This window comes from Pundamilia nyererei, unplaced genomic scaffold (genome assembly GCF_000239375.1).
Source record: "Pundamilia nyererei isolate P.nyererei 1_Seehausen unplaced genomic scaffold, PunNye1.0 scaffold00064, whole genome shotgun sequence".
Taxonomy (NCBI): Eukaryota; Metazoa; Chordata; class Actinopteri; order Cichliformes; family Cichlidae; genus Pundamilia; species Pundamilia nyererei.
In genome coordinates, this window is record NW_005187465.1 from 2,907,817 (window position 1) to 2,919,213 (window position 11,397).

General features: G+C 41.8%; 1 protein-coding gene across 2 annotated transcripts in view; it reads right to left on the reverse strand.

The window, feature by feature from the left end:
* The window catches only part of LOC102215647 (Down syndrome cell adhesion molecule-like protein 1), a 52,621-nt gene that overhangs the window by 19,870 nt on the left and 21,354 nt on the right, over positions 1 to 11,397 (reverse strand). For both annotated transcript variants that reach the window (XM_013911501.1, XM_013911500.1), the window contains exons 4-7: positions 2,324 to 2,470; positions 1,971 to 2,249; positions 649 to 924; positions 180 to 476 (exon numbers count right to left, since the gene is read on the reverse strand). In XM_013911501.1, the coding sequence (XP_013766955.1) occupies positions 180 to 476; positions 649 to 924; positions 1,971 to 2,249; positions 2,324 to 2,470 (999 nt within the window). The remainder of the gene's footprint in view (positions 1 to 179; positions 477 to 648; positions 925 to 1,970; positions 2,250 to 2,323; positions 2,471 to 11,397) is intronic.

An 11,397-nucleotide genomic window follows, 5' to 3' on the forward strand; every position in this document is an offset into this window, starting at 1 on the left:
AGATAGATAGATAGATAGATAGATAGATAGATAGATAGATAGATAGATAGATAGATAGATAGATAGATAGATAGATAGATAGATAGATAGATAGATGTGTGCAATGCCTCTCACTAGGTCCTGTATGTTTGTATAGATTCAGGTGTAGAGTGCATTTATATTGAAAAGCAGACAGGCACCTCTTACGTTTATGCGCGCTTGGTACTCGGCGCTACCGGCCGAGTTGCGTGCGACGCAACGATACACTCCTCCGTCTGGAATAAGTGGACTGCTGACGTTGACGTGCGATACAGTCAGGCCATCCGACAGGGTGTACTGGCTGGTCTTGTAGGTTGAATCTCTAATCACAGGTTCATCGTCCAGTGTCCACGTGATAGAAGGGGGTGGGGCTCCTTTGGCCGCACACATAAGGGAGAAAGGCTCGCCGGGGTTTACCACCCGCTCGCTGAAGGAAGACACAATACGAGGAGTACCATCTGAGAGGACAGGGGGAGAGAGGAAACAGAAGGACATAAATAGAAAGTGAGAAGTTCTGACAGAAAAGCAGAATACTTGAGAAGTTGCAAAGCCCACAGCAAACATATTAACTTTGAACACAAAGACTATGGCGCCTAATACCTGCACTTATTTAAGTCACTGTCCACGTACCCTCTAGCAGAATAATAGAGAAGTCCTGAGCAGTGTGGCCCTTTCGGGAAGCAAAGCACTGGTAGGCCCCAGAGTGAAGCTTCTGTGCTGCAGTGATCTGCAGGGTGTCATTGTGTTGTCCTTGGATGGAGATGTGCTCGTCTGGGACAATTGGCTCTGTGTTCCTGTACCAGGTGATGGTGTATTCTGGAGAGCCTTCCACAGTGCAGGTGAAGAACAGTGTGCTGCTGATGCCCGTTTTCAGATTCTTAGGGGACAAGGTCACTCGTAGTGGATCTGAGAGAAGACCACAGGAGTTCATAAAACAAAAATGTGGATCACTTTAATAGTATATCTGCCATAATAATCAAAAGGCATCAATGTGATTTGTAGCCTGCTAACTTACCTTTTTATTTACTAATTATGTTATCTTATTTCAAAAGGTGTTTTTTGTGTCTTTTGCCTTTCCTGCATCACTCTAAAATCATTAAACTGGATTCAAAACATGACACATAGTGCTTACAGTAGGCGTTTTCATTCACAGAGATGGGGAGAAAGAGAGCGAGTACAATCAGCAGTGGTGACTCAATCAGTTGGACGCACTCATTAAAAAAGCAGCTGGAGATATCGCTTCACATCTCTGTCCACTTGTGTGTGTGAGTGTGTCTGTGTGTCAGCAAGAACGCGTGTCTACATGTGTGTATGTGTGTGTGTGTGCACGCAAATGTCAGTGAGCAATAAGGCAGCTGGTGGTGTATGCTGGGGGGCATCACTGTGCCTCCCAACCCCCCCCTACTCACCCTGTCAGAGTCACAGACTGTGCTGCCATGATGTGCCCACTGGCAAAGCCTACCGCCTCTCTATTCTCTCGCTCTATCTCGCTTCACTCCCTTTGTTTCTTTGTATACTTCACACACTTTAGCTCAGTCTTTCTTATTATCTCGTTATTACATTGTAGATAATGTCATTCCAGCACTGTCTGGGTGTCCGACCGCCCCCCGCATGACCCCTTGTCTTTATCTCTGTCTTCCTCACTCTTCTTCTTTTCTGATGGTAAATGGTGTTGGCAGCTGTGATATGGAATCAGCCTGAGCGAATTACCGCCCTGTCTCTCCTTTTGAGGTCTGATATGATGGGACATCCTACAGCTCACACATATGTTTGTAACAGACACACTTTAGCTTGGACTTACATGTGCGCCCCAAACCAAACACTTAAAGGTGCTTACAACTGTGTCTGTCTGCAAGGCTGATTCACTGACAAGACAATGAGCCAGTCTGCCAGATATTTTGCAAATGTGTGTGAGCGTGTGTGCGTATCTGTGTGTAATGAGCCTCACACACCTATCACGTGAAGCTGTCCAGACACCTCCTTTGAGCCAAAACTGTTGGTGACCTCGCATGCATAGCTGCCGCTGTCTTCTTGCCTCAGGTCACTGATGGTCAGCCCTGTCAATCGCCGCGTCCAGCGGGCATCTGAGGGTAGCGGGCGACCATCTTTCAGCCAGCGCACAGTAGGGCTTGGGTATCCTCCCGCTATGCAGGGGAGCTCAATACTATGGCCTGCGTAGACCTCCCCTGCTTGGAAACTGTCCAGGATGGTGGGTGCAGATTCGTTGGGGTCTGGAATGCAGACATGGTGTTACATTTTTGTCAAGATAAAGCGAAAAAGGTAAGTTCACACACCAGTTACTCACCCATTACAGAGAGCCTGGCTCCATTGCTTTGCCGTGTCTCGCCACTGTATTTATGCTTGGTGATGCACCGGTATGTAGAGAGAGCATCCTCTTTTTGAACATCGGAGATGTAAAGAGCCCCAAAGGAGGTCAGCGAGAACCTGTTACCTGAGGAAGACACATTAACAAAAGATCAACATTAATCTTCTTAAAGGAGAAGTGACAACAGGCAAAACATCACTCCGAAGACCTTGTGTGTAAAAAACTTTTCACTCCCTCCTGTTCCCACATTTTCGTGATGATCACTCTCGTTCAAATACATAGTGCATACTGCAAAACCATATTGTTCTTAGAACAAACAGCTGCCTGAACAGTTGGCACTACCTGCCTAATAATGCTGCTTCCCAAAGCCTGGCACTCTTTCAAGACCTGGAGGACACCCAGCGGTCACTTACACCACCCACAGACAGAGGAGAGACAGATTTACTGTCTCCCTCCACACACAGCTTATAACTCTTGCACATCACACTAACTACCATCACAAAACTCGTTAAGTGTTCTTCCTTTTATGCATGATAAGAAAACAGGAAGGCCAAAGATCAAATGTGCCTCTGTGTCTTCTCTTTCTTAGCATTTGTTTTATGCTACTCAAAGAACAGTTATGTCAGCATTACAAAGTCTTCAAGCTGTGTATAGTGAAGGCAGACATCAGTTTGCAATGACTCCCTTTACCAAGATATTCTTGCGTAATTTATACAGAACATTGTTTCTTTGCATAAAAGTAAGCTATCTTACATTTCCTGATAAAGTCCACAAACCTCACATTAACGAAGCTGTGCTATGTCCTCACAGCACAAATAATCTCATAGTTTACCTTAAGTGTGACAGTCATTACAATAAGATTTCTTTAGGTTTGTAAGCATTAATTATCAATTGTGCCTTTTAGCATCCAACCACGGGGCAACAACTGGACTGGCTGCTTTCACATTCACCAGCATCAATATTTAAACTACAGAGTCTGTGTTTATCAGGGTCTTTCAGAGGGTTGAGCAGGTATACGGAAGGTAGCAGTTATGCACTGTGAATGTGTTTGCATCGAATATACTGTATGACCCGGGAGGAGGCACAGGCTGCAATTTCACAGCAGCCTTTGTTTGCCCCCTTAGAATGAAGCCTTACAGGATAATGAGCACTTTAAGACTGCTACTCCCACAACACCGACGACTAGCCTGTCACAACACTCTGACATAGGCAGGGAGAGAGAAACAGAGAGAGAGAGAGTCAGCAGGATCTGTCAAAGCCATTCTTTCTGTCCCTGTCTGCAGCAGTGAACTGAATTCATCCCATCTGCAGCCTCTTAAACAACACTTATTACACAATACACATCACATTAGTCCTCTCACTATCCAGCCATCACAACTGAGTGGTTTGTTCATAGAATCAGTCTATCGTTGGTTGACTCACTTCATGTCTTTGTGTGAACCATCATCAGTCTCACCCTTTTCCTCTTGCTCTCTCGCTTTCTCGCTGTTTTCTTTTTTTTTTGTTGCTCTGAGTTTCTAAGCAGAGTGGCAGACAGAGTAAAATATTAATTACTAAATCCGAAATCACTGTGCTCCCTCAGCTTTTATTCATGCTGACTTGACTAGACAATGAGAAACAGAACTGTACATCTTTCTCTCTCTCGCTCACACACACACACACACACACACACACACACACACACACACACACACACACACACACACACACACACACACACACACACTCTGCTTCAGGAGAATACGCAGAAATGCATGCATACTGTACAGGCATTCTGAATATAAAAACAGTACAGTAGTTTCTGTTGCAGGTTTTTTTCCGTTGTGCCTCCTTCATGTTACACAGACCCTTACAGAGCTTGAAGATGATGGATTGGATTGGATTTGTCAGACTCAAAGCTATATTTTGTCTTTAGTTTCAACTCGTCCATGTATACTAAGCATAAAGGAAGTCAGAGCCATGCACATGTATGTATGTACTTAATTTGGAAGAAAGATGCAAAAACACAAGTGCAGCAGATAAAACTTAAGTTGGAAAACTGTTAACTCTTGAGATAAACCGCAAAATAAAGATTCTAAAGTCGGATTTAGACTTCTCTGTGAAATCTACGTCCTAACCGCCGACATCACCACAAACCCCTTTTCTAACCCTTGCCATTCAAAGGCCATTCAAGCCTTTTCGGGCTGCGTCGAACCAACGTGTATTTACATTTCTCTGGAAGTGCATCTCAGGTTATGTGAAAGGTTGCAGCATAGCGTTTTGTAGGAGCTTCTGGTTTTGTTGTAAGTTACTGTGTAGATTTCCTGCTGAAGCATAATCCAGGGATAACCCAGCACTTACACAGCTCAAGATTTGCATTTTGAAATGTTTTATTACCTTAGCATTAGATTTTAAAACACTGATCAACAAAAAAAAGCAATATATAAATACCAGCCTGTTTAACATCTAACCAAAACGGCTGTAAAATTTAAAAAAAAGAAACAGAGCGAGGCACTTACAGATCCTCAGAAATGCTCTGAAAGAACCATTTAAAAGGTTAAATAAGTTTGTATCATGTATAAATGATTCTTTAAAGAGTCCTTTCACCCGAGAAGAAGCGCTTTGAAAGAAGCTGCATGGCCTAGAGGATTGTGACATTGTTAGATCCTGTATGAGTTTGGTCACTCTCAATGAGATGCATTCACAGGCAAAAACAGGGTGATGCCCAGATGCAGATGAGGTCCAGAGGGGAACTATTTTTATCTCCTTCTGCAGCTACATGTACGGGAAAGGGATTTTTATTTCTGACAGAAAAAAACTGTATATAGTGTGGATAATTTAACGGTTTAATCAGGAGTGTACATTTTTTAGTTTTGATGAAATTTTTAAAATAACTAAATTGGATTTGCTCTTTTTCCCCTTTTTTTTATGTAAATGTTGGCACATAGAGATAAACTAAGGTTAAGTCTGCTATTCTAAGTCTATAAGAGAGCCCAGTTACTCATGAGCAAGGCACTGCAAAAGCCACCTGCTTTACCCAATCACTTAATGGTGTTTCACCAGGCAACTACTCTGTAGCGGTGTATACTCCAGCTGTATGCTCTGCAATGTTAAACAGGGCATTAGTAAAGTTAAAGTTCCTACCAAGCCTGTGATAAAGGTGTGCTTTCACTTTATTTTTTAAACCAACAAAATGCCGGCAGCCTCACAGTCACACAGACCAGAGCTGCTGCTCTGACAAATTCCAAAGAGAAGGAAGGAAAGGGGAATTAATAGAAGTGTAAATGTGTGAGAGAATAGGAAAAAATAAAAGCAAGAAATAGTCTATAAATAGGATGTATACTGTAGCGCATGCGAGTCCAGCAGTGTGTATGTGTGCGCACCATGTGTGCGAGTTAGTAGCAGCCTCATTTTCTCACATGCAAATGAAGGCGTCGGCGCAAAGATAACGAGGCCCATATTTCCACCTCCTCAGTGGGGCCATTATTTATTGATGTTCTGCATCTTTCCCCCTCCCTCCCACTCTCACGCTTTCTTCATCCTCTCCCTGTTGCTAGGGTCTTCTCACTGGCATCCTGTTACGATTTTGGTGTACTTTCAGCAATTATTAAAGCACAGCGTGTTTACAATCATCAAGGACCAAATGTTGATACCCTAGGTGTTGTGTGAATGCAAAAATCGCAACAGCAAACTGGCTGTTGAAGTCGCTTAAATCAATAAAGAAAAGTAGGATCAGTTTGAAGTGGCTAAATATAGCTTTTCACATGCAAGTAGCTTTGTATCCAATCACAAATACTTTACAAAAACATACAACACAATGCACCGTGTTATAGCTTCCCGATTTCCTAAGCCTCAGTTGGAGGTTTGCTGGTTTCAGAGATCATTTAATCCAGTTCTGCACCTCAAAATCATGAAAATAACTAACAATTTGTCACCTCCTTTAACTAACTAATAAAATATTTGGAACTTCATTCATGAACAGTTTATTCAGCACTATTCCCAACAGGGAATCCGACCTACATGTTTAGAGGTGCAAATTTCCACAATATCCTATATTAAAGGCACCTAAGCAAGACTTTTCTTATGATACTAACCTGCTCAGGTTTTCCAGTGTACATGACAAGAAGACAAAAAACAAAACAAAACACTGACAGGTCTGAGTAAAACACCTTTGCTCCCATGGGACTTCCAGTATGGACCCCATATCTAATGAGTTTGGAAAAGGCTAATGAGCTATCGAACTCTGATTCCTGTTTTCCTCCTGATGGATCACTACAATCTGACCCCTGGATTCTTCATCTTACTCAACCCTGCTGATGGTCAAAGGCAGTAGATGCTTGTTTCTAAGGGCTTTACAAGTTAAATGAAGGTTACTGCGCATTATGACGAGTGTAAGGTAGCACACGGAGAAGGTCAAAGGTTTTAGATTCCTTCAAACAATCACAACATTACAGTGCCTCTCTCTACACAGAGGCTTTCAAACAAAATTGGGACTGTCGTTTCTCTGCACATTTCACGTGTCACAACACTGATGTTTAATATCTACCTGAGGCTTTTAATGTAAATTGATTCATTGTAACAAACTGTTGTAAAAATGCAGGAAAATTTGTGACTGAATGTATAATTTTTTTTAAATACTGTACAATACTTTTTAAAATAACAAGCATTAAACTATTAAACATTTTAATAATTTAATAATTGACCACAAAGTGTTGACAGTTTGTTATTCCGAAAGAATATCAGGAAGTCGGGGGATTGATTGATTAAATAAATAAGGACAAAAACTACACCTGAGACTTGAGCTCTGGTACTTTTACATCTCAAAAAAGTGAGTAAACCTAAGATGTAAAAATACATAAAAAAAATAAAGAAATAAAAAAGAATCATCATCAATCAAAGTTATTTTTTGAATAGTGAATTAAAGCTCAACTGAAAAAACCTAGTAAATCCAATCTGGATGCTACCTGAAACTAATCTGACTTTAAAAAAAATTAGAATATATAAAACTATAAATAATAAACCTGACAGTGGGTTTATTTTGTAGCATAAACGATACAGATGCCATTTTTAACACTTTGTTAAAGATTGCATCTGCACTATTGAGCAGAATAAAGTGTAAAGTACAGAAAACCCAGAATGTAAAATGTCCCCATGTGAAAACGTGGGGTCTCAGGAGGCACAGGGGTGAGGACATGCAGTTATATGTCAATGTAAGAAATTGTTAGTGTAGAATACAGTAGGGACATTGTAAAATAACAGTTTACTGCTAGTTAATATTCCTGTCAGTGTCTATTAAGTATATGTATAGTACAGTATGCCACATTTTGCAGTGTATCTTTTACAGTTAAAACATAATTCTTCACAATACTTTCAAAGTATTTAATTACAGTGGAAAGAAATTAAACTTGATGACATTTTGATTGGAGATGGTAACAGAAGGGTTTGAGCTCCAGACCCACAAAAATGCATCTGCACCTGAGTGTCAAAGCTTTATTAGTCTTTTCTAATTGAAATTGATTTTATATCCTTTAACCTCCTAGGACCGGGCGCCCACATATGTGGGCATCACATTTTGGGTTGTCTAGACCAAAATACTAAATTTTGCTCTACAAGGGCCTGATATCCACTTACAAGGACATTGTACTGGCTCTGTTTTACCGAAATTTAAAATGAATATCCTCATATGTGGCTCTCATTTTTCTTAGAAACAAAAATCAGGTAAAAAAAAAAAAAAGAACAATCTGGTGATTCCTTGTTTTTACATTCATCAGGTCCTAATATGCCCAAATATCAAAGAGAATTTAAAAATGCATGCCATGGAAGAGTTTGGGTTTTAGGAGGTTAAACACCAAAATGATTTTGAGCTGCTAAAAAAACAGCATTCTGAGTCTCACTTTAGAAAAACTGCATTCTGTATTTCTGCATTATACCTGTGCTCTTAACGGCAAGTTGCAGAGATTTTGAAAGAAGGTGAGAAGACGGAGGAGGGGAGGAGGAGCAGATCAAAGACTTGTGACTGTCACAGAAAGAAGACAAAAGAAAAGAAAAGCACAACATATTCCGGAGATATTCTCTGCAGTGCTGGAATATGCTTGGTGCTCACAAATCCAGGCACACGAGGCCCGGATTTGTGTGTGTGTGGCACGTGCACACACAAAGAAACACCTACCGGGCTTAAAATAGGACAAAAACTATTAGCCTGCTGGCACAAAAAATAATAAACTACGTGTTAAAATTAGCACAGTGGATCCTGTGAATGGCAGTAAACCAGTTTTGCACTAGAGGAATGCTTTAAAGTGGAAGAGGGCCATCGATGAGTCATTGACTTGATTTTAATAACAAGAAAGAGAGGATAAGAAAAAGGGTAGAAGTAAAGGGCATGATGCTGGGTAAAGTAAGAAGGAGATAACAGCCCATGTCTGTATTCTCCACTCCTTTATGCAAAAAAGGGGGTGTTACATCTGTATTCAAAGCGGGAGCCCTCTCAACCCTCCCTCTGTTCTCTCCCTTTTCTATGCTGTGTACATTAAAAGCCCAAGTAGAAGCAGGTGTCAACCATTTAAATATATACACTGTCCTGGCTTTTATTCTGCTGCACACTTACTTAACATCTATGAATGGCACCCTCTTAACTCCTTTTAATTCATATTCAAAGCAGGTTTTATTGGCACAACTGAGGTGTAAAAACGAATTGTGCGACTGGAGCCACTGCATCTCCTTAATGCGAGAGACTTTGTTAACAACACACAGAGCATGAGTCAATGTGCGAGATAGGACTAAAGCCACATGAACAATATCTGTGTGTCAGCATTCGATTCTCTCTTTCTCTCTCACTCGCTTCTTTGTCACTCGCTCATTTTCTGGAAAGGAGTCGAGATTGCAGGGCATTGAGGGAGCCGCGGTTCTGTCATGTTTTCATTAAAAAGCCACGCTTCACTGTCTAATCCTAACTGCTCTCCTCTTTCCTAACCAATTGTGACTGCTTACCTCATCTTTCAATCATGTTTTCCCTGCCCTGCCCCTTGCCGCTGCGTGATGTTGTACACCAACTCACCGTGAGGGTAACGAATGACATAAAGTTGGGGGGACAGAAGTGAGGAAGAGGCAAACATGGAGGCTAAGAAGAGGCAGGGAAACAGAGGGATGAGGTAGAAAAGAAAGCAGAGTCCAGTTTTCCACCATGATGGGACCACGTCTCTTCTGCTCCACTGACTGCTCTGTCCCAATTTGCCCTGTGTGACTTTAAACAGTAAACACTGGGGGAGGGGATGAAGTGTGTGTGTGTGTGTGGGTTTGTGGGGGGGGTATCGAGAGACTGAATGGACCGTCGGGGACAGACATGAAACCAATTGTATGCAAAAGACATTGTTTGCATAGATATACCTCGACAGAACGCTGCAGAGGTGCCATGTTACCCCCCATAAAGCCATCCCTAACCAGACAGGGCGACAATGCAGCGTAAAGCTAAATGGACCATCTCAGATAGAGAAAATTAAGCATCAGTGGAAGCATCAGAGGAAACGAGGGATGCAGGGGAAAGAGAGTGGGCGGATAGGAGAGAAATGGGGAGAGATGTAGAAATAGGACTCCATTATTCATGACGTGTGTTTCATGTGCTTGGTGACATCTGGGACAGCAGTGATAATGAGAGTCCCGGGAGACAGAAACCACACACACACACACACACACATGTATCCCAATGCATGGCATCGTAGAGACACGTGCCACTATTGTCCAAACACCTTCTCTTTACTGGATGTCCCATTAATTCCTATTGAACAGCTAATTTTCTGTGCACTAAAGCTTAAACACTGAAGTAACTTTGGTCTTCAAAAAAATGCACCTCAGTATAAAAGTAAACATCCGGCAATGAAAAGCTTTCCACTCCTCCACCTTGTTTTCATTTAGTTGCAGATAAGAGACGATGTTGGATTTATGGTGTGTGTCTGCCATCATATGTGTGTGTGTGTGTGTGTGAGACAGAGAGAGAGATGAGATGAGATGTAGTGTACTCCAGCTTAGCCCCATGGCCTGGGGCAGTGAGCTGCATTAGCAGCACTGAGTGAGCTGCCTGGTCCCTCCCTATTAGAGTGCTGGTGGCAGAGGAGTGTCACTGCCCAGTATGAGGGAGAGAGAGGGAGAGAGAAAGGAGGTGGGGGGGGGGCATGACTGATATAACCAAAGTATCAAATATCCTGAGTTTCATCATCGTTACTGCAATTAAAGACTGGAGATCACCATCTGAGAGGTGGAAGTCACAGATTAAAGAACCACTAACTTGGTTATTCTGTCAGCATAAAAGATTCAGTTTTTAAAGTTTAGTTCTGAAACAGTGTAAGCAACCTTCTTTGTGACCTTCTTTGTGACTGTAATATGTAAAAATTATCTGTAGGTGAAACTGAACCGAAAAGAAAATGTCTAGCGTACAGTATAGCTACAGTTACATTACAGCGCGTGCAAATGCTGAATGTGAATTCTATGATGCACTTTCTCCTTGAGTCTGCATCGAATGCTCAAGACTCCAAAGGCTGTCAGTTTGAATTTGTAACCCTATGACAGAGTCCAGCTTCACAGTAACGCTACACAAGACAGATGTGTACACACAATAGAAGTACACTCACTCTTCTGCTGTCAGTCTTCATAGTTAGCATTTCAAATTAGCTCAAAATAGCTAGAACAGCCTGTTACTGCATATATCTGCCAAGGTGTGAAGATATGAAATTTCTCCCCCCACACCGTGCATGGATTAGTCCGTGCGTCCAGAAAGATATACAGATCTGGACAACGCTGTGATGCTATATATAGAAATAATAAGGAATTTTCTCAAAATTTCCTGGATCCAGATGCAGACACAGGCACTAAATCACCTACTTGGACTCATAAACCTGATAATGCTTCTTGTTCTTTGTTTTACACCACTTGTCTTCCTCTTCTTGCGACATACCTCCTAAATTCATAAGTGCATACTGCACTATATAGATAGATAGATAAGATAGATGCATATCTCTCTCTCTCTCTCTGTCTCTCTCTGTCTCTCTCTGTCTCTCTCTCTCTCTCTCTCTCTCTCTCTCTCT